Genomic DNA, 24288 nt, shown 5'->3' on the forward strand with positions numbered 1-24288 from the left:
CATAAAGTGGAAGCAATGGATTTCTTGAGCTCCTCCTCAAGACTTAAAAAAGGACAAATCTTCCCCTGGGGTACACTAAGGATTAGTGTTGCTCACGAATATTCGCATTGCGAATATTCGACTCGAATATAGCATATTCGAGAAATCGCGCTATATTTCGAATTTCGCGGTGAATATTCGCAATTCCGAATATTCGCATTTTTTCAATTTGATTTTTAAAACAGATCACATCCTATCGACGTCTAAAAGCATTGCTGGTATGATTAGGGACCCTGGGCCGAGTAGCTAAGCTGAGGCGATCCTTTTATGTTGCCAAATTGAAAAAAAAAAAATTGCGATTTTTCGCTATTGCGAATGCGAAAATGATTGCGAATTTTCGATAACTGTGGTAGGAGAACTCTGATTGTCTTTGATGCAAAAGGGGGGGGCTTTGTGTATGTGTATGTTATGAATATTTGTATGTTTGATATTATTTTTTTTTGTAAGAAGGAAAAAATTGCGCATACCTTAAAAAAAGGGGAGAATACAGCAGCAACTCAAAAATGTTATACAACATAAATTAATACAAGACAGAAAATGGAGTCGCTCTACAAGAATAAAAAATATGTCTAGTGACAAGACATGTGGGCAAATTATAAAATAAGCAAGCGCAAATAACTTGTGAAATACACAGTGAAACAAATATATAAAGAAATATAGTCCCAATAATAGAAAAATAATCTTTCATAAAAATGTCTTTGATATGTGAAGTGAAAAAAAGTCCAAAGCATGCAGCATGAACGTGTTCAATCTTCAAGGTGTTTGATTGACAAACGGCTGTGACAGATGGATAGAGTAAAGAATCACCACCAATGCAAAACACTTTTTATTTTCTATTGTAAAATATCAAGAATATTCTGAGCCAATCAGAGTGCTCCTTCCGCATTTGCCGAATATTCGCAATTATTTTGTATTGTAAAATATCAAGAATATTCTGAGCCAATCAGAGTGCTCCTTCTGCATTTGCCGAATATTCGCAATTATTTTGTATTGTAAAATATCAAGAATATTCTGAGCCAATCAGAGTGCTCCTTCTGCATTTGCCGAATATTCGCAATTATTTTGTATTGTAAAATATCACGAATATTCTGAGCCAATCAGAGTGCTCCTACAGCATTTGTCGAAATTGCGCAATAAATATCGCATTCGCATGTTGCGATATTTCGATAAAATATCACGAATATTCTGAGCCAATCAGAGCGCTCCTCCAGCATTTCTCGAAATTGCGCAATAAATATCGCATTCGCATGTTGCGATATTTCGATAAAATATCACGAATATTCTGAGCCAATCAGAGTGCTCCTACCGCAGTTATCAAAAAATCGCAATTATTTTCGCATTCGCAATAGCGAAAAATCGCAATCATTTACTTTCGATAAAATATCACGAATATTCGAATTTAGCGAATATATCTCGAATATTCGAATATATATTCGAGATATATCGCGAAATCGAATATGGCATATTCTGCTCAACACTACTAAGGATAGCTTCCCAGTGGGGAAAGTGGCACTGGATTTTATTTAAACAGTGAAACATGTCCTGTGACATGTTCTGTCTCGCCAGCTTTTGCTCAGGTATTAGGAGCTTTGGGACCTACCATTCATTACCAACTTCTATGCTACTGTATGAAGAAGCATCTTACCTAGCATGGCCACAATGTCTTCATGAAGGTCTTCTGGTTTTGGTTAACTACTCCACTTTTCCTTAGCGTACCCAGTCACCTTCTAGGATTGTTTTTTATCTGTCAACACAAGTGTATGAACAGGGCACTAGGAATAGAATATAATAATTTTTGCCTGAACCTGTAACAGATTTTATTATGACACTAAGCACTGTGGACATTCTATTTTCTGCCACTATTTTGAGAGAAAAGAGGGGCTTGAAAACGATATTATTCTATGGAATTATTGCAGGTTTACAGTGTGTGGGACTGTACACATATGTATCATATCATAATCAATTAACTCATTTTATAATGAATAGCATTTATATTGGCTAAACAGTTAGGCCCCTTTCACACGGTCGGACCGTTCAGGTCCGCCTGTCCAGTTTTGTTTGTAGTTTGTAGTTTGTAGTTAAAAGTGTGCATCCACAGCATCCAAACATACTCAAATTCCAGCAAATGTCCACAATCTCTGTGTAACAAGTACCAGAACATGGAGTATCAGTGATTCGACTCCAGAGTGTGCCACAACAGGGAGGAATTGGTGGCAGCACAGAATCATGTGATATACATTCCATTATTGTCTGGAGCGTCCCTTAACCTCCTTGCGTCTGCGCTGAAGCCAAATGATGGCTACAGCGCAGAGCTACATTGCTGGGACGCCGTCATATGACATCCTCCCCTTTGCACGCTCCCTGCGCTCTGTGATCATCGAGTCAATGAGACTCGGCTGATCACAGATCAGAGTAAGGGGCTGATTCCGGCCCCTTACTACATGATCAGCTGTCAGTTAATGACAGCTGAGCACGTGACGTAAACAGAAGATCAGTAATCGTTTTTTAAAAGCCGATCACCAGCTTCTGTGAAAGCTACATCGGTCCCTACGAGGAAGAGCCACAGCCACCTCATCTGTGCCCACCAGTGCCGTCTGCTAGTGCCAACTGCCAGTGTCCACCAGTGCATATCAGTGCCACCTATAAATGCCCACCAGTGCCACCTATCAATGCCCACCAGTGGTGCAAATCAGTGCACATCAGTGCCGCCTTATCAGTGCCCATCAATGCAGCCTCATCTGAGTACATCAATGAAGGAGAAAAATTACTTGTTTGAAAATTTTTATAACAAAATATAAAACAGTTTTGTTGTTTTGGTACAGTGTTGCATGACCGCGCAATTGTCATTCAAAGTGTGACGTCGCTAAAAGCTGAAAATTGGTCTGGGGAGGAAGGGGGTGTAAGTGCCCATTAAGAAAGTGGTTAAAATTAGGGTTGTCCCGATACCACTTTTTTAAGACCGAGTACAAGTACCGATAATTTTTTTCAAGTACTCGCCGATACCATTTACCGATACTTTTTTTTAATGTCATGTGTCAGTATTTTTTTTTATTTTACAATTTTAATTCTTCACAATTTTTTTTTTATAATGCTTTCTTAGGGGGGGGGGCTGGATGGTGTCAGTGTGTTTTTTTATTTGAATATGTATTATTTTTTACAATTAATTATTTTTATTATTTATTGCTATATTTTTTTTCTTAGCCCTGTTGGGGGGCTTTGAGTTATCAGGGGGTCTTAACAGACCTCTGACATCTCCCCTTTGAGACAGAGAAAGGGACTAAGGACACAGATTTCCCAGTCCCTTTCTCAGCTGCACTGACAATGAATGGACAGGAGACAGAGGCTCTTCTCCATTCATAAACTGAAGCATTGTAAACACAGGTTACGATGTTTCAGTTATATGAATGAACAGAGTCAGTGATCACTGACTCTGTTCATTCAGAAACGGTAGGAGCTGGGTTTAGCAGCTCCTACCGCCGCTCTCCATCCTGACAGAGGTGGTGGAGGAGGACATGGAGGGTGACACCAAGCACGGAGGGGGAAAGCAGCAGCACGGAGGGGGAACACGGAGCATGGAGGGGGGAGAGCAGAATGGAGGAGGACAGCAGCGGCACGGAGGGGAAGAGCAGAACGGAGGAGGACAGCAGCGGCATGGAGGGGGAGAGCAGAATGGAGGAGGACAGCAGCGGCACGGAGGGGGAGAGCAGAACTGAGGAGGATAGCAGTGGCACGGAGGGGGGACACAGAGCATGGAGGGGGAGAGCAGAACCGAGGAGGATAGCAGCGGCACGGAGGGGGGACATGGAGCATAGAGGGGGAGATCAGAACCGAGGAGGATAGCAGCAGCATGGAGGGGGAGAGCAGAACGGAAGAGGACAGCAGCGGCACAGAGGGGGAGAGCAGAACTGAGGAGGATAGCAGCGGCATGGAGGGGGGACACGGAGGATGGAGGGGAGAGCAGAACGGAGGAGGAAAGCAGCGGCACGGAGGGGGAGAGCAGAACCGAGGAGGATAGCAGCTGCACGAAGGGGGGACACAGAGCATAGACGGGGAGAGCAGAACCGAGGAGGACAGCAGCGGCATGGAGGGGGGACACGGAGCGTGGAGGGGGAGAGCAGAACGGATGGGGGAACTGGAGGAGGATACAGGGAAAGTCAGGTATCAGGTGAAGTATCGGAGCATTTTCTCCGAGTACAAGTACTCTGGGAAATGCTTGGTATCGGTCCCGATACCGATGCTAGTATCGGTATCGGGACAACCCTAGTTAAAATCATCAAAAGACATGTGTTTTCCACTAATAGCTATAATACTGCTTTTTAAAAGCATGAATGAAAAATGAATAAAGTTTTAGAAAAGGTCATCTTATTAATGTACATACAGTATATTTGCATGTGTATTGTATTGTGCGTGTCCTTTACAATACCCTAAAAAAAAAAATGATACATTTCCAATGGCATGTTAAGAAGTCAACCTGCTGGGCTATTTGTGCATCCAGATCCTGTAGTCTTAAAAAAAATGTATACTTGGTATTTATTCAAAGCAGACTACAGCCAAAGTTCAGGAGGCAGATTGTGGTCGTTTCCTATTGTGTTCTTGTAAATATACAATGTCTTGTGGCGTAAACAGCATGGTGAGTTGCCTCTGTAGGCTAACAAGTGCGTGCAGAAAATGTTTGGTTTTCCTGGGGTTGTGTATGTATCCAACTGTTGGCTTCTCACTGCCAACAGGATAGAAGGCAGAGACATTTTAAATGTTCAAAAGCAGTAGAAATTGAATTAAGCCTAGGTTCACACTGCTGCAAATTCAAAATCGCGGTAAAATGCGCGATTTTACCGCGATTTCGCGGCCGCGATTTTGCCGCGATTTGCCGCGATTTCGGCCGCAATTTAATGTAAATCGCAGCCCGAAATCGCAAAAAGTAGTACAGGAACTAATTTTTGAAATCGCAGATGCAGCGTCGCACTGATTAGGACAGTGCCATTGCCGACAATTGCCGCCGATTTGAGATGCGATTTGACATGTCAAATCGCATCTCAAATCGTTCCAAATCGTACCCAGTGTGAACCAGGGCTAAATGAAATGTAATTAAAATTAATTGAATAGATTTGTGTGTGGCCACTATAATGCTGGTCATATGGCAAATTGAGACAATTCTGAAAGCTTTCAATCACAGCTCTCTGCCATCCTTAGTTGATATTGTTTCTAGTTTATGTACAAAGAGCCTACCAAAAAATGTTGTGTGAATTGATACAAACCAAGACTGTATCAGCTAAAAGAATTAAAAATTCTACTTCGGTATTGAGTGCTTTGTTGCTCCAAACTTATAAATGACTTGCATTGTTGTAGAATACTGAGGTTAGAAGGTGATGAGGTGATGAAAAGCTTCAAAAATTGCAACACATTTCCTAACTGTAAATTCATTATAAATTATATCCCTGCAAAATCAGTTAATTGATTCCTATGTGATACAGTCTAGCACACTGGTAACCTGCAATAATTCCATAGAATGCCTGTATTAGACTTTGCCACAGTGCTTCATGTCACATTGAAATCAGTTACAGGTCCAGTATCTACAATAATGCCTCGTACACACAACCGGTTTTCCAGACGAGAAAACTGCCATTTTTTAGATTGGCCGGGAAAACCGGTCCTGTGTAGGCTACATAGCATTTTTTCCGACGAGAAAACTGCCATTTTTTTAGATTGTTCGGGAAAACCGGTCCTGTGTAGGCTACATAGCAGTTTTTCCAACGAGAAAACTGCCATTTTTTTAGATTGGTCGGGAAAACCGGTCCTGTATGCTCCATAGCAGTTTTTCCGACGAGAAAACTTCCCGCAAAAAAATTACAACCTGCTCTATTTTTTCAGTCGTGTTTCCCGTCAGTCTTTTTCTCGTCGCAAAAACGCTTGTGTGTATGCTTTTCCAAGGGGGGAAAAAACGCGCATTCTCAGAATCAAGTATGAGACGGGAGCGCTCGTTCTTGTAAAACTAGCGTTCGTAATGGAGATAGCACATTTGTCACGCTGTAACGGACTGAAAAGCACAAGGCTGAAAAGTGCGGATCGTCTCTCACCAAACATTTACTAACACGAGGATCAGCAAAAGCAACCCAAAGGGTGGCGCCAATTGAATGGAACGTCCCCTTTATAGTGCCGCCGTACTGTGGAGGAAGAATTCCCTTGGGCTTTCTACGCAAATCCACACCGCGCCAAAATGTGCACTTCCAGCGTCTCAATGCACACAAAGCACCAAACAATTCCTTTGTGCTTAAAAGCACGTTTGTATCAAGCTTTTTGGTATAAGGAATGTGAAGTACTTCATGGCTCCAGGTAGAATCAGAAACAATGCTGCTTCAAACTGGAATCTCAAGATTCTGCCCAGAGCAGAAACAAAAGAACAAAAGAATAACAAAGCAGGAAGCCCCAACAGCCAATCACTTCCCTTAATACAAAATCACATGACAGGAAATGACATGACTGCGCATGCTCCGTTTTTAAATTCCCGCCGTGCTTTGCGCGAAGTGACATAATTTTTTTTGAACGGCGACGTGCGCAACGTACTTTCGTATTCCCGGACGTCTTACGCAAAAATTCTTTTTTTTTAATTTGACGCGGGAACGACGACCATACTTTAACATGGCTTGTCTAAAGTTAAGCCATGTAAAAACAGGCTTAACTTTGCGATGGGGAAAAATGACTAGCGACGACGTAACGAACGCGAAAACCTTCGTGGATTGCCGTAAAAGCTCATTTGCATACCCGACGCTGGAAAACGACGCGAACTCCACCCAGCGGTGGCCGAAGTATTGCAGCCTAAGATCCGAAGGCGTACGAAGCCGTAAGCCTGTCGGATCTTAGCCAAAGGCCGTCGTATCTTGTTTGTGAATCACAAATTAAGATACGACGCGGCAAATTTGAAAATACGCCAGAGTATCAGTAGATACTCCGGCGTATCTCTTCTGTGAATCTGGCCCTGAGTTTTTAATCTAAGAAAGAGAATGAGTGATTGTGCTTCATTTAGATGTGCTTTTCCTTTTCGCAAACCAAGGACTTGGTCTACAGAATAATGTATATATCCTTCACTGTATGATGGGGCACCCTTTGTGGCACCAGAATAGGTTTTGTATTCTATTTGTATGGTCTACATAGGCTACGTGACTTTCTCTCCATTCAGAAAAACACCCTTATAGCGTTAGGGCTTATCAAATAAATTTGGGGCAATTGTTTTTCAACTAAATATTTTGTTAGCTAAATCTGGAAGTATCACTGTTGAACTTAGTACAAATTTATTGTCAACATAAACTTTGCATTGAGTGTATTGTGCAAGAAACTGGCTAATACACAGAGGATTGTGTATTGCAATTATTTACTATGCTGTAACAATATCCCAAAGCCATAAAACATTGTATAAATAGCAGAAGCTAAGGGGGACATCAACAATTTGAGAAGCATCCAAAGTACAACACCACCGAGCAACTGAAACTCAACGAAAAATGAAGTCTGTCATTTTCAGCGTCTTCCTTCTTTTTTTATTCATGCTACCAATCAGTAAGTATTCTCTTTTTTTGTTCATCTATTTAGAGCATTTTATGTATTTATCATCATTGTATGTACTTAGCATAATTTGAGTTCAGTTCTTTTCATATTTTTGACCCACAGCTAGAATGTAGCAAGACAAATTAGAGCTCTGGCTCAGGGTTTCAGGACAGTGACATAGAAGCTTTGGTGTCATTGGATCAGCCTAATAGGCCAAAACCCAATTTGTATACAGTTTTATATAACCGCTTCAAGAATTTCCATTTGCAAAGGGCCGGGGGTGCAATTTTAAGCTAAAAGGGCCGGCGTTTTTATGACATTTTGGATAATTTTTTGGCTAAAAGGGCAGGGCCATTTTCGGATCATTTTTGATGAAAAAAGGGCCGGCAGGGTGATTTGGGTAATTTTGAACCATTTTTGGGGCTAAATCTGAAGCCGCGTACACACGATCAGTCCATCTGATGAGAACGGTCTGATGGACAGTTGTCATAGATTAACCGATGAAGCTGACTGATGGTCCGTCGCGCCTAAAAAAACTATTGTGTCAGAACGTGGTGACGTAAAACATAACGACGTGCTGAAAAAAACGAAGTTCAATGCTTCCAAGCATGCGTCGACTTGATTCTGAGCATGCATGGATTTTTAACCGATGGTCGTGCCTACTAACGATCGGTTTTGACCTATCGGTTAGGAATCCATCGGTTAGGAATCCATCGGTTAAATTTAAAGCAAGTTGGCTTTTTTTTAACCGATGGTTAAATAACCTAATGGGCCCACACACGATCGGTTTTGACCGATGAAAACGGTCCATCAGACCGTTGTCCTCTGTTTAACCTATCGTGTGTACGAGGCCTTAGGAGTAGATCTAAAATGAGGGGAAGCTTTGCTGACTTTATCATCCAATCTTGTGCAAGCTAAAATGCTGTTTTTTATTTTCCTTGCATGTCCCCCTCAGATCTACAGCGACTGCACTTCCAAGTGCACTTTCAGTGCAATTTCAAGTGCACTTTGCACTTGTAGTGCAACGTGGATTTGCCTTTAATAAATAACCCCCAATATCTTTTACTTTTTGCTATAATAAATATCCCCCAATTAAAAAAAGAAAAAAAACGTCATCGGTTTAGTCTGATATGTATTCTTCTACATACAAACAAAATTGATGTTCTTTTTTCCCCACAAATAGGGCTTTCTTTTGGTGGTATTTGATCACCTCTGCGGTTTATATTTTTTGCGCTATAAACAAAAATAGAGCAACAATTTTGAAAAAAAACAGTATCTTTTACTTTTTGCTATTATGTTTTTTTTCAAAAAAACTATTTATTTTCCTCAGTTTAGGCCGATATGTATTCTTCTACATATTATTGGTAAAAAAAAAAAAAAATCGCAATAAGCGTATATTGATTGGTTTGCACAAAAGTTATAGCGTCTAGAAAGTAGGGGATAGTTTTATGTTATTATTATTTTTTTTTTACTAGTAATGGCGGCGATCTGCGATTTTTATCGTGACTGCAACATTATGGCGGACACATCGGACACATTTGACACTATTTTGGGATCATTGTCATTTATACAGCAATCATTGCTATAAAAATGCACTGATTACTGTGTAAATGACACGGGCAGGAAAGAGTTAAACTCTAGGGGTGATGAAGAGGTTAGGTGTGTCCTAGGGAGTGATTCTAAGGCCCCGTACACACGTCCGAGGAACTCGACGTGCCAAACACATCAAGTTCCTCGTTGAGTTTAGTGTTGAAGCCGCCGAGGATCTCGGCGGGCCGACTTTCCTCATTGAACAACGAGGAAATAGAGAACATGTTCTCTATTTGGCCCGACGAGTTCCTCGTCGGCTTCCTCGCTGAAAAGTGTACACACGACCAAGTTTCTCGGCAGAATCCAGCTCCGATCGAGTTTCTGGCTGAATTCTGCCGTGTGTCGTGTGTATGGGGCCTAAGTGTGGGGGGGCTGGGATACAAGTGACACGACAGTGATCACTGCTCCCGATGGCAGGAAGCAGTAGATCACTGTCTTGTCACAAGGCAGAACATGGAAATGGCTTGTTTACATAGACATCTCCCCATTCTGCCTCTCCACATGGCAATCGTGGGCTGCCAGCGAACAGATATTTAGATGTTCAGTGAACAGATTCAAAGCAACATACAGGTACGTAACTTTGTCTGCCCATGCCATTCTGCCGACGAATATCGACATTAGCCGGTCGGCAAGTGGTTAAACAGACAGGCCCCTGTCTCTCAGCACCCACCTCTGTTTCTCAGCCCCCCTGTCTCTCAGCTTCCCTGTCTCTCAGCTCCCCTGTCTCTCAACCCCCCTCTCTGTCTTTCAGCTCCCTTCTCTCTCTCACCCTCCCCTCTCTCTCACTCACTCCCTCTCTCTTACACTCACCCCCATTCTCTCTCTCACCCACCCCCTCTTACCCCCTTTCCCTCAACCCCCCTCTCTCTCACTCCCACCCCTCTCTCTCTCACTCCCACCCCTATCTCTCTCACCCCCCTGTCTCGCCCTCTCATGATATACAATAATGGATATGGGGGCCTTTTGGTGGGTGTGATTTCTTTTTGGGGGGGTGGGGGGGCAGCAATTTATTTAATTAAAGTGAGGCAGTCTGGATGAAGCCCAGGAACACATTTTTGTCCCAGTCCAGCCCTGGTGGGGGATACAACCCCACAAGGGAGCTGGGCCTACACTCCCTAATCAAACCCCCAAGAGATAAAGGCTCTATCGCGCTTGTGCCATTCTGCCGACGTATATCGGCGTGTGGCGATCCTTAAGTGGTTAATTGGGCTATTAGTTTTTGTTATTTTTTTGGAGGGGGGGGTGGAGTTCAACTTCAAGGTGGTTGAAAGTAGCACATTTTTCTCTATAGGTCTAACTTATCCATGTAACAGTAGGTACCGTGTTTCCCCGAAAATAAGACCGAACGATATTTTCCAAGATAGCTGCAATATAAGACCTACCCCCGAAAATAAGACCTACCCCGAAAATAAGACCTAGCGTTATTTTCCAGGAGAGCTGCAATATAAGACCTTCCCCGAGAATTTGCCCTAGTTTAAAATGCTTGTAAAATCCTATAATCCACTCTATTACAGTAATATATAATGTACAATGTGTGTGTTTCTGTAATATAATTGCGGGGAAGAGAGCTACGGTGGGTCACAGAAACGCAGAACGATGCTATAATGAAGGTATTTGGCACAAATATATTACAGAAACACGCACATTGTACATTATATAATACTGTAAAAGAGTGGATTATAGGATTTTACAAACATTTTAATCTTGGTTCACACTGGGGATTCCTGGCAGGCCGGGAGAGTCGAGGGGAGAGAAGACAGCACATTACATGGTAAGACCTACCCTGAAAATAAGCCCTACTGTGTCTTTTGTTGGCAAAATTAATATAAGACCCGGGCTTATTTTCGGGGAAAGACAATATACATGTATATACACAATGCAAAGCAACAATATTAACCCTTTATATATTTAATGCAGTTCTAGCTGAAAAGGACATTTGCTATACTTGTGATGCCGTCAATTCTGAGACTTGTGAACACAAAGAAGAAGAATGCCCAGAAGGCAGTGAGTGCATGATCATCTCTGAAGAATTTATAAGCCTTGGTGAGTATAAAATATGGACTCTCTCTTATATTTTACCCAAACTTTGCAGACTACAAACATTGATCATATACTGCACCAATGGCATAATTCCTGTGTTAAGCCTCGTACACACGACCGAGTTTCTCGGCAAAAAACAGCAAGAAACTTGCTGGAAGATATTTTTTTGCCAAGGAAACCAGTCGTGTGTACATTTTCGTTGAGGAAACTGTCGAGAAACTCGACGAGCCAAAAAGAGAGCAAGTTCTCTATTTCCTCGATGGGAATGGAGAAACTTGCCTTGTCGAGTTCCTCGACAGCCTGAAGCCTCGTACACACGTCCCACGAACTCGACGGGTGAAACACATAATTTTCCTCGTCGAGTTCCTTGTTAGGCTTGTCGAGGAACTCGACGAGGAAAACGATATGTGTTTCGCTCGTCGAGTTCCTCGGTCGTGTGTACGAGGCTTGAGGGGCGTACGTCCTGGACAAAAATATGGCCCTAAATGTGAATACCACTCAGAACAGCATCCAACTGCTCCATGTATTTCAGCCTTTCAAAGATTTTGGCAGGTTGGTGGCAGTGGGGCTGGATGCATCACCTTTGCCTCCTTGGCACCTAAGAATGTCAAGAAATGACTCTAATGCTCTGTACACACGATTGGAATTTCCGTGTGTATGCCCATCTGAATTTTTCCATCGGATATTCTGATGGAATTCCGTCAGAATTTCCGATTAATGGGCCAAACCAAAGTATCCTGACTTGTAAAAAATATATTTTTTTAACCACTTGCCCTCCAGAAGGATTTACCCCCTTCATGACCAGGCAATTTTTTGCTATACGGCACTGCGTTGCTTTAACCACTTAAGACCCGGACCATTATGCACGTTAAGGACCTGGGCAGTTTTTGCGATTCGGCTCTGCGTCGCTTTAACTGACAATTGCGCGGTCGTGCATTGTAGCTCCCAAACAAAATTGGCGTCCTTTTTTTCCCACAAATAGAGCTTTCTTTTGGTGGTATTTGACCACCTCTGCGGTTTTAATTGTTTGCGATATAAACAAGAATAGAGCGACAATTTAAAAAAAAAAACAATATTTTTTACTTTTTGCTATAATAAATATGCCCCAAAAAAGATATACATTTTTTTCCCCTCAGTTTAGGCCGATACGTATTCTTTTACCTATTTTTGGTAAATTTTTTCGTGACTGTGACATTATGGTGGACACATCGGACAATTTTGACAAATTTTTGGGACCATTGTCATTTTCACATCGAAAAGTGCTATAAAAATGCACTGATTACTGTGAAAATGGCAATTGCAGTTTAGGAGTTAACCACTAGGGGGCTCTGTAGGGGTTAAGTGTGACCTCATGTGTGTTTCTAACTGTAGGGGGGACTGGACGTGTGACGTCATTGATTGCCTTTCCCTATATCAGGGAACAGACGATCAATGACATTGCCACAGTGAAGAACGGGGAAGCTGTGTTTACACTCACCTCTCCCCGTTCTTCAGCTCCTGTGACCGATCACGGGACACCGGCGGCGATCGGGTCCGCGGGTCCCACAGGCGCGGTCACAGAGCTTCGGACCGGGTCGCGCGCGCGACCCACGGCTGGGCTCTTAAAAGCGACGTACTTGTACGTGATTGTGCACAGCCGTGCCATTCTGCCGACGTATATCAGCGTTAGGCGGTCCTTAAGTGGTTAACTGACAATTGCGTGACAGTCTGATGCTGTACACAAATACAATTGATGTCCTTTTTTTCCCCACAAATAGAGCTTTCTATTAGTGTTATTTGATCACCTCTACAGTTTTAATTTTTTGCGCTATAAACAAAAAAAGGGCTGACAATTTTGAAAGAAATATATATATATTTCTTACTTTATGATCTAAAACATATCCAATAAAAAAATGTAAAAAACTCTGGGCCAGATTCACAGAAGAAATACGCCGGATTATCTACTGATACTCCGGCGTATTTTCAAATTTGCTGCGTCGTATCTTAATTTGTGATTCACAAACAAGATACAACGGCATTTGGCTAAGATCCGACAGGCTTACGGCTTCGTACGCCTTCGGATCTTAGGCTGCAATACTTCGGCCGCTGCTGGGTGGAGTTTGCGTCGTTTTCCAGCGTCGGGTATGCAAATTAGCATTTACGGCGATCCACAAAAGGTACTCGCGTGCGTTACGTCGTTTTTTCCCGTCGCAAAGTTAAGCCATCTTTTTCATGGCTTAACTTTACACCAGCCATGTTAAAGTATGGCCGTCGTTCCCGCGTCGAATTTTAAATTATATTTTTTTCCGGCGTAAGTACGTTATGCACGTCGCCATTCACAAACACGTTGGGGCGGCGTAATTTTGCGCAAAGCACGTCGGGAAATTTACTAGCGGAGCATGCGCAGAACCTAATTTAAATGGTACACGCCCCATTTGAATTAGGCGGGGTTGCGCCGGACGTCTTTACGTTATTCCGCCGCAAGTTTATACTCAAGTGCTTTGTGAATCAAGCACTTACGAGAAAAACTTGCGGCGATGTAACGTAAAGACGATACGTTGCGCCGCTGCATTTGTACCTGAATCTGGCCCAAAATGTTTTCATCAATTTAGGTATCCTGCTATAAAACCCCAAGAAGCATATATATTGATTGGTTTGCACAAAAGCGTCTACAAACTTTGGAATAGATTTATGATTTTTTTTTTTAACTAGTAATGGTGGCGATTGCAGCGGACAAATCAGACACTTACTCCGCGTACACACGACTGTTTACATGACGAAAAAAAAGCAATTTTTTAAATTGGTCATTAAAAACGACCGTGTGTAGGCTCCAGAGCATTTTTCTCAATGAGAAAAATGGGCATTACAAATTTAGAACCTGCTCTATTTTTTTTTTTGTCGTTTTTCACGTCGTAGTTTTTCTCGTTGTGAAAAACGGTCGTGTGTAGGCTTTAACGACGGGGAAAAAAATGTGCATGCTCAGAAGCAAGTTATGAGAAGGGAAATTTGCATAATCAGCTCAAAGGGTGGCGCCATTTGAATGGAACTTCCCCTTTATAGTGCCATTGTACGGGTTGTACGTCACCGCGCTTTGCTCAAGCATTTTTTATCACGATCGTGTGTATGCGAGGCAGAAAGTTTGGAGACCCCCGATATACAGTAATAAATAAAGATTGTTAATCTGGACATTACAATCCCAATAATTTAGGGTCATTTTTTTATTTGCCTCTCATTATTATTATTTTTTTTGGACAGGCCAAACATGCCGCTCCATTTCTAAGCGATGCGCACTGAACTTGCCTTGCAATAGAACTTTTTGGGGAAATGTAGGTCTGGATGTTTTTGTAAAAGTTTCTCAGCAATGTTGTAAAGGACCACGGTGTAACCCTGGCTTCTTTCAAGGTAAGTACACAAAAGTCTAAATATAAATAAATAAATAAATATATATATATATATATATATATATATATATATATATATATATATATATATATATATATATATATATATATACTTCTTGTCTGGTTTCTCTTGTATTATGGCTAAAATTGAACTATATATTCATCCCCCCCCATTTTTTTTTTGGCCATCTGTATCCCATTGGAGGAATCCCTTACATACAACAGATAGTGAAAAGAAACGTCTCCAAAGGGACACTGAAACATAAGTCCCTACTGTAAGATTTCCCCTCATTTCCTGTGTGAAGACAACTCTAAATTTAGGATAACCCTTTTACTTTGAGTCCCGGTGACAGTGATCAGCAAGATGAATAGAGATAACTAATCATCCTGTTGGCAACATAGTGCTGGCTCCTCCACTTATCTAGTGCCCACAATAAAAAGTTGCTTGCTATGGGGGCACCAGTGTGCGCTCACTCCTGAGCCTGCTTTATGTGTGCATACGACACATAGAGCAGTGGCTCGGCCTTACCCCTGCTCTCTCCTCATTGGCTCACTGACTGTGATTGACAAAAGTGGGAGCCAATGGATCCCGCTGCTGTGCCTCAGCCAATGAGGAGAGAGAGACCTGGGACAGCTGAGGCTTTCAAAAAGAGGCTCAGGTGAGTATAAGGGGGGCTGTGGGTTGAGCAGCACATGGACCTTTTTTTACCTTCATGCATAGAATGCCTGAAAGCAGACCTTTGTTTCTCAGAGAATAGGTGAAGGAACTCCCCCTTTACCCATACAACAAAATACCTCCCCCCAGCAACAACAGGTCTCATAGCAGACAGCAACAATAGACCTCTCCCTCAAAAGTAGATCTTTCCTAGCAACATAAGACCCCACTGCCAGCAAAAATAGACCTACCCAGCAACAATAGACCCCCACACAAAAATAGAACCCCACCAGCGAAAATGGATTCTCCAGCAACCAGCATCAATAGACCCTCCAGCACTCCTTGCCATAAAACACATTCAGTGCTGGAGGTGCCGGAACTGTGTTCTTCTATGTTCCCACTGAAAACAAGACCTGCATGAAGGTAAAAAACCTTCAACATTTACAACCACTTTAACTTGCAACTTCGGCCTCTGTGTGAATCTATCTACAAGCCACAGCCAAACCTGGGAACTATCCTAGCAATCATGGTCTGTGTAAATCTCGTTGTCAAGCCCAAGAAGGAATGAGGGCCAGCATGTGGATAACCCTCATACAGGAAAGTACACTTGGGCTGAGAAGTACGTCTACACATGAAAGTCGGTATAACTTGTAGGGTGACCTGGTAACACACGAGGCAGCCTGGGCCACGCTTCCAAATTGGTATTGCTTCAGAAACACATTGGTTGTCATTTTGTTTACTCTAAAGTAAGATGACCAGATTTTTTTAATTAAATCCGGGGACATTTTTTATTTTAATTTTGGCAAATAGTAAACTATTTTATAAGCATATTTTCCTCAAATGATATATGCAGTGTATGTGGTATGAGTTTTTGGAATGATTTGTGATATATACATTATTTCTCACATTTCGTTCGTGAGATAAAAAAAAAAAAAAAAAAAGATAGTTCTTAGAATTTTGTGGGAAATGTTAAGAAGAGAGGGAGAAAAAACGTCATAAAGTATTAGAAGGGTGAGGCGGGTATGGCGGTGGGTGGTATTTACAGGAGAGGGGTGTGGAATGTATGGCGGTGGGTGGTATGTACAGGCGAGGGATGTGTATGGTGTGGGTGGTATGTACAGGAGAGAGGTGTGGAGTGTATGGCGGTGGGTGGTATGTACAGGAGAGGGGTGTGGAGTGTATGGTGGTGGGTGGTATGTACATTAGAGGGGTGTGGAGTGTATGGCGGTGGGTGGTATGTACAGGAGAGGGGTGTGGAGTGTATGGCGAGGGTGGTATGTACAGTAGAGGGGTGTGGAGTGTATGGCGTGGGTGGTATGTACAGGAGAGGGGTGTAGCGTGTATGGCGGTGGGTGGTATGTACAGGAGAGGGGTGTAGCGTGTATGGCGGTGGGTGGTATGTACAGGAGAGGGGTGTGGAGTGTATGGCAGTGGGTGGTATGTACAGTAGAGGGGTGTGGAGTGTATGGCGGTGGGTGGTATGTACAGTAGAGGGGTGTGGAGTGTATGGGGGTGGGTGGTACGCACAGGAGAGGGGTGTGGAGTGTATGGCGGTAGGTGGTATGTACAGTAGATGGGTGTATTGCGGTGGGTGGACACTGTCCCCGGATTGCAGGGGCAAACAGGTGGCAAGCAACCCTAAGTCCGCCCCACAATCCGGGGACAGACATGCTCCGGGGACTGTCCCCGGAAACTGAGGACGTCTGGTTACCCTACTCTAAAGAAAAAATGCAATTACTGACAGCAAACAGCAACATAAATAAATAGATAATTCTGCTGTAATAAGTTCAGATTACTTTATTTTCATAACCTGCAAATCCACGTATAAGGTTCTATTACTTCATTCATTATTTTTTGACACCTTGTTCCTCATATCTGTTTATAAAGACATTGTATTCGTCTTTTTTAGTACCAGACATTCCTACTCAAGCCAAAGGCATTTTATGTCCATCTTGCTATGCGTTTAATACCACGGAGGACTGTACTGCAACAGGTTCGACCATTTGTTTAGGAAAAGACGATCAGTGTATACGGTTCAGAGGAGCTATGAAGCTACCTTGTAAGTTTTTTTATTTCTTTATTTTTTTATTTTATTATTTGTTAAATGTTAATTTTTGCTCCCTTCTGATCTGTTATATATGTTACTTGTGTTCTGTCTGTTCAATAAGTGCAAAAAATATCTGTAGACCCAGACAGAAATTCAGTGAGCTTGTTCTTAGTGTAGCAATACACCCAAGCAGGAATTTTCCACACTCTCTCTCTCAAGAGAACAGTCTAGGGGTTTTGGTTGTTGTTTTTAAGCATGAAGAACTTGGGTAGAGTGTGGGGGTACATTTGGTACCCAGAGCTTGAGGAACTGTACATTTTGAACAGCAAATGAGGACCTACTAATCTCTCTGACTACCCTAATCCAAACTATAGAGCTAAGCGGCAACAACAGTAGGAGTAATAGCGCAGCAATAGCAAAGCAACATAGTTCAAAAAACAAAAGTAAATTAAAGAGACAGTACCTGGTTGTATTTTACGGTACCTGGCTACTCTATGCTCATCCATCCAGCAACACCCACCCGTGCGTGCGCACGCACGGTCGCACACAGCCACCCCAACCCCTCCCCACCTGGTCAGTGGAGCGCACTGATCCAGGAGGACCCCCGCCCACTTTCTGCCCAGCACTTACCCCATCTAAGTGGTGGGTCAGGCAATGGGTGAATGGCAGCAAGATGTGTCCTGAGAGCAGCTCTGTTTCCTTTCAGTCGGTGGATGGGTACCAGAGCCGCTACCCAATTGGCCAGGGGGAGGATCAGTGTTGCAACAGCGAATATTCGTTCACTGTTGCAACACATCTGTTTGGGCATCCTCAGCATCCTAAGCCTACCCTATTTTGAAGCCTATTAAAAGAAAAAACCCAGCCGCTGACCCGAAAGGGGCCGGACACAGGAATAGAGGGCGGCAGTAGATAGATTCATGCTATGCAGGGTGCTATACCGTCACCACACGTCCTGCCCCAGTGTGAAAGGGGCCTTACTGGCAGATCAATTAAAAAAGAAAACAAATACAACCACCACATCTAAGGCATGATAATGGCCCATTTTGAATTATTCCTGTATTGGGTTTAGGTGCCTTTTCAAAGAGGGAGGCTTGCCCCACCCCCTTGTAAGATATTGGCCCAATGTTAAATACATGTGGCCTGATATGGTTCAGGTGGGGAGAGCGCACCCTTGCTTTTCTCTGCATGTTCTTTGTTCTCTGTATGTCTATATAGCGGTTTTACATATGTAATATCTCCTACAATAGCACAACTATATAACAGCGATCGGCCTGTATATATGAGATTAATGGTTACCATAATGAAGTGAGGTCTAACAAAAGAGTGATCCCTGAAGCAGTAGAGTGCACTTAAAGTTTTTCTATTCGTTTATAATCCTGTATGTCGACGATTTTCTTTTCACAGGTGGGGGCGAAGTTGACTTCTCGGCACAAGGTTGCAGTTCTAAGAGTTTTTGCGATTATGGCTACAGTGAGCTGATTGGTCTGCAAATAACTAAAAAACATGAAAGCAAGTGCTATGTACCTGAAGCTTCTCCTCCATCTATAAATCTTCCAAAATAATGAATTGTCACGGATCAAGAAATCCAAATCAAATTTGCATAAAAAGTAGTATAAGCATAAAAAAATAAATGTGCTTCTGAAATCGATCACATATTGGTTACGTAGCACTGGGGTGATGCAAGAACTTCCCATCAAATTTGCTATACTAGATACCAAAATGTTTAACCACTTCAGCCCCGGGAAGATTTGGCTGCTTAATGACCGGGCCATTTTTTGCGATACGGCACTTTAACTGACAATTGCGCGGTTGTGCGAACAAAATTGATGTCCTTTTCTTCCCACAAATAGAGTTTTCTTTTGGTGGTATTTGATCCCCTCTGCGGTTTTAATTTTTTGCACTATAAACAAAAAAAAGAGCGACAATTTTGAATAAAACACAATATTTTGCAATAATAAATATACCCATTTTTTTTATTTTTTTTAAAAAGCATATTTTTTTCTAAGTTTAGGACGATATGTATTCTTCTACATATTTTTGGTAATAAAAATCGCAATAAGAGTATTTTTATTGGTTTGCGCAAAAGTTCTAGCGTCTACAAAATATCGGAAAGATTTATGGCATTTTTTTTTTTTTTTTTTAGTAGTAATGGCGGTGATCTGCGATTTTTGAAAACAGAGGGACAAGGGGCCGGTCATGGACTTTGTGGGCACCATAGTAAAGTAGGGATATAGTCAAAAATTATATTATAAAAAATATATTACAAAAATTACATAAAAAAAAAAAATAATGTTATATGTAATTTTTGTAATACATTTTTTATAATATAATTTTTGACTATATCCCTACTTTACTATGGTGCCCACAAAGTCCATGACCGGCCCCTTGTCCCTCTGTTTTCAATCATATTAGAACGTGGCACACCGAATATTGTTTATTGTATCCGCAGTACCACTCTGCGTATCAATACCTTTTTTCCTCTATTCGATCTGCGATTTTTATCGCAACTGCAACATTATGGTGGAAGGATAGGACACTTTTGATACATTTTTGGGACCAGTGACAATTATACAGCTACCAGTGCTATAAAAATGCACTGATTACTGTATAAATGTCACTGGCAGGTAAGGGGTTAACACTAGGGGTCGATCAAGGGCTTAAATGTGTTCCCTAGTGTGTGTTCTAACTGTGGGGGGATGGGAGTGACTAGAGGAAAGGACAGATCGTGGTTCCTAGCTAGTAGGAACTCACAATCTCCATCACTATGGCCAACAAGACAATATCAGGAGTTTACAAAACCTTTGCCATAGTACTGTATATATATTTTGAATTTGTGTTTTACTTGTGTTTGTGTGAGATCCCTTTGGGTACGTTGGACTCCCCCAACAGTTATAATTTTAATGAAGTGTTCATAATGTGTACTTTGTCTGGATGACTGTTGTGGGAATATTAGATTGTAAGCTCCTTTGGAGAAAGGACTGATATAGATGTGGATTGAGGTAGATATCTGTGCACCAGGCAATACAATTGGCATTCTTGCTGCATAACTACTGTATTAGATTCCATGTTCTAGAAGCCAATGACAGTACTCTGTCCACCTAAAGGAAGAGACACAGCAAAATTACAATACAACAAGCTCAGCCAGAATATGAAATGTACAAATACAGAAAACATATTTACAAAAAGGCATAGAAGACAACGCTGGGAAAAAAGAAAACGACTGAAAAGAAGAATTGTGATGTCATGCTAATGTACGCATCGTCCATAGAATTACCTTTACTACATTGCACATTGTTATATGCTTGCTTTGTTGCTATCCAATGATGATAGTTGAGAAAAGAGCTTAATTACTAACATGCAATAAATATAGTTAATGGCAAAAATGTCTTGTTCTTTTTGTAAGTATGTAGACAGAACAACCAGTAATATGATTATTATGATTTTAGTGCATTGTGGTATGTTGCACTGTGACACATCTTTTGGGCCATTTTCAGGGCTGGACTGGGACAAAAATGTGGCCCTGGACTTTATCCAGACCGGCCCACGGCACAACACATCAGGGTACAGTGTACATCAGGGCACAGTACAGAGCTCAGGGCACAACACGTACAGGGCCCATCATAGCACATCAGGGCTCGGGGGCACATCAGGGCATGGGGCACATAGCACATCAGGGCACAGGACACATTATGGTGCACATTGTTTACCAGCCAGCATGCACAGTAGCACAGGAAGCATGTGTAATATGTTCGCTCTCCTGTCACGGCACTCACTCGGCTCCCCGGTGGCCCCTCCTCTCTTCTCGTCCATCCCAGATGATGTCACAAGCAAATGGGGATGGATGAGAAGAGAGGAGGGGCCACCGGGGAGCAGAGCGAGTGCCCTGACAGGAGAGAGAACATATTACACGCGCTTTCTGCGCTGCTCTGCATGCTCGCTAAATCTCGATCTAACGGTCAGGCACCAGCTGTCGGTGATTGATGGGTAGATTGCCGTGAACCTCCGACCGGCCCACTGAGCCATTGGCCCACCGGGAATCTCCTGGTAGTGCCGATAGCCAGTCTATCCCTGGCCATTTTAATGCATTGGAAACCCATTATTTTTTATTGGCTTCCTTAACTGAACAGACATTATACGGCTTCCAAAAATTGTACATGTGCCCTCTGCTCAAACATTAAATTTACATTGCATATACTAACTGGCTAGTGGCAACTGTTTATACCAGTGGTTCTCAACCGTTCTAGTGCAGTGACCCCTTGATAAAATTTCCCAAGTTGTGGGAACCCCTAAGACCCGGTTCACAATGGGGCGACTCGTCCGGCGACACAGCCGCCTGACAAGTCGCGTCCCATTGTAGTGAATGGAACCGTTCTAATAGGAGCGACGCAAGTCGCTCCGACTTAGAAAAAGGTTCCTGTACGACTTCGGGGGCGACTCGGGGCGATTTGCATTGACTTCTATACAGAAGTCATTTTGCAAATCACCTTAGAAGTCGTCTTCAGGTCGCCTGGCTGAGTCACCCCCGAAGTCGTGCCGCCCCTGTGTGAACCGGCTCTAACAGTAAAAATTTTCATAGCGTAGGTTGTCAGCACCCAAGACCAAACAAGTAATTTGCTCCCCTAACCCTTACATTTGTGAAGTATTAAAACCCCTTATGGTACATTTTAGTATGTACCACTCTTTGTTCTCCTTTCTTTCCCTTTTATCTCTCTATCCTAATTCCCACCCATCCCTCAATCTAGCAGTCTTTCTTGTTCTTTCTCTTAATATTTCTCTCCCTTTTTATTTGTTGTTCCCCCTCTTTTCCTTTCCTTTCCACGTATTCTCTATTTTTATTCCTTCTCTTACTCCTTGGGGATGTGGAGTTGGGATCAGTGGCAGTGGGGGTGGGAGAGTTGGGATGAGTGGCAGTTCTGGAAGGAGAGTTGGGATGAGTGGGACAGTTGGGATGAGTGGCAGTGCTGGTGGGAGAGTTGGGATGAGTGGCAGTGCTGGTTGGAGAGATGGGATGAGTGGCAGTGCTGGTGGGAGAGTTGGGATGAGTGATAGTGCTGGTGGGAGAGTTCTGATCAGGCAACATAGGTGCTCTTGATCAAGGTCATTTGCTGATCTGAGAACTGTAGTGGGGACTTTTAATGGGAACTATAATCACAGGTAGTGTTACTCACTATGTCTCCCACTTCACATTCCTCACCAGTCAGCTGACCTAGAGTCTCTGCCCCCCCCCCTCAGCCATGTTGTCAACTGAATGGGAGGCTGCAAAGAGGCTAAGTGGGCGGCTGTGGGCTCCAGGGACAGCCCTGTTGGGTGGCTGCAAAAGAGGTGAGGGCTTCAGGAACAGCCCAGGATTTGGTGACCCCTGGCAAATCATCATTTGACCCCCGAGGGGGTCCTGAACCCCGGGTTGAGAACCACTGGTTTATACAGTATGTAGCCCTAAAATCAGGGTGAAAAAGAATTTCAGTATATCTGTGCAATACATATACAATATCCATGTCTTCTTGCTCAAAATGTTTATTGGATTTCAGTTAAGTTAAAATAGTTGTTGGACATACACTGCCCTGAAATTTTCCACATTTTGTCATGTTACAACCAAAACGTAAATGTATTTTATTGGGATTTTATGTGATAGACCAACACAAAGTGGCACATAATTGTGAAGTGGAAGGAAAATGATAAATGGTTTTACATTTTTTATTTTTACAAATAAATATGTGAAAAGTGTGGGGTACATTTGTATGGCGCCCCCCCTGAGTCAATACTTTGTAGAACCTCCTTTCACTGCAATTACAGCTGCAAGTTTTTGGGGATGTCTCCACCAGCTTTGCATATCTAGAGAGAGACATTTTTGCCCATTCTTCTTTGCTAAATAGCTCAAGCTCTGGATGGACTGGATGGAGAGCGTCTGTGAAAAGCAAATCTTGCCACAGATTCTCAATTGGATTTATGTCTGGACTTTGACTGGGCCATTCTAACACATTCTAACACATGAATATGCTTTGATCTAAACCATTTTATTGTAGCTCTGGCTGTATGTTTAGGGTCATTGCCCTGCTGGAAGGTGAACATCCGACCCAGTCTCGAGTCTTTTGCAGGCTCTAACAGGTTTTCTTCTAAGATTGCCCTGTATTTGGCTCCATCCATCTTCCCATCAACTCTGACCATCTTCTGTCCCTGCTGAAGAAAAGCATCCCCACAACACGATGCTGCCACCACCATGTTTCACAGTAGGGATGGTGTGTTTAGGGTGATGTGCAATGTTAGTTTTCAGCCACACATACCTCTTTGCCATTAGGCCAAAAAGTTCAATTTTGGTTTCATCTGACCAGAGCACCTTCTTCCACATGTTTGCTGTGTCCCCAACATGGCTTTCTTTCAACAATGGCTTTCTTGCCACTCTTCCATAAAGGGCAGATTTGTGAAGTTCACGACTACAAGTTGTCCTGGGGACAGATTCTCCCACCTGAGCTGTGGATCTCTGCAGCTTCTCCAGAGTTACCATTAACCTCTTGGCTACTTCCCTAATGAATGCTCTCCTTGCCTGGCCAGTCAGTTTAGGTGGACAGCCATGTCTTGGTAGGTTTGCAGTTGTATGTGGTGAAGAAAAAAGTATTATAATAATACATTTTCCAAGAGAAAATGGACTTTATAGGCACATTGAAGTAATATAAAAATGGATTTAATAGTACATAAATAGTTACATTGATGCATCTATAAAACATTGTTAACAGTGTAACAGAAAAAGAACCAAACAGGTCTCCCAGAAATTCCAGACCAATAGCCCCAGAGACTTGCTGTGGAGCTGTAATATAAACACAGATCCCACGCTGGGTGGAGTAATGGTTCCTGGATAGATCCAAGTCGATTCTTAAAGCATTAAAAAGGAGCTCAACATGTGTCATGATTTTGAATATATATTGCTTCATCAGGAGCCTTTAAAGAAAGCACAAAAGCTTTAATTAAAATACAAAGTCAATCTGTACAGTAAAGCAAACAGATTA

At 42.5% G+C, this 24288-nt stretch overlaps 1 protein-coding gene across 1 annotated transcript; it reads left to right on the forward strand.

Annotated features, from left to right (window-relative positions):
* Positions 1–7460: 7460 nt before the first annotated feature.
* Positions 7461–19070, forward strand: LOC120916424 (phospholipase A2 inhibitor and Ly6/PLAUR domain-containing protein-like). Its single transcript, XM_040327388.1, has 5 exons — positions 7461–7587; positions 11083–11208; positions 14440–14586; positions 17150–17299; positions 18692–19070. Exons 1-5 carry the CDS (start codon positions 7533–7535, stop codon positions 18847–18849), a joined length of 636 nt encoding a protein of 211 aa, XP_040183322.1. The 5' UTR covers positions 7461–7532; the 3' UTR covers positions 18850–19070.
* Positions 19071–24288: the final 5218 nt, after the last annotated feature.

This window comes from Rana temporaria, chromosome 10 (genome assembly GCF_905171775.1).
Source record: "Rana temporaria chromosome 10, aRanTem1.1, whole genome shotgun sequence".
NCBI classification, from domain to species: domain Eukaryota; kingdom Metazoa; phylum Chordata; class Amphibia; order Anura; family Ranidae; genus Rana; species Rana temporaria.

Bases quoted from the DNA above. Each gene is read 5' to 3' on its own strand.
- LOC120916424 (XM_040327388.1), top strand. From the start codon at position 7,533: ATGAAGTCTGTCATTTTCAGCGTCTTCCTTCTTTTTTTATTCATGCTA. The intron at 11,209-14,439 runs GTGAGTATAAAA...TTTTTTGGACAG, and splicing joins TGAAGAATTTATAAGCCTTG to GCCAAACATGCCGCTCCATT. The intron at 14,587-17,149 runs GTAAGTACACAA...CGTCTTTTTTAG, and splicing joins TAACCCTGGCTTCTTTCAAG to TACCAGACATTCCTACTCAA.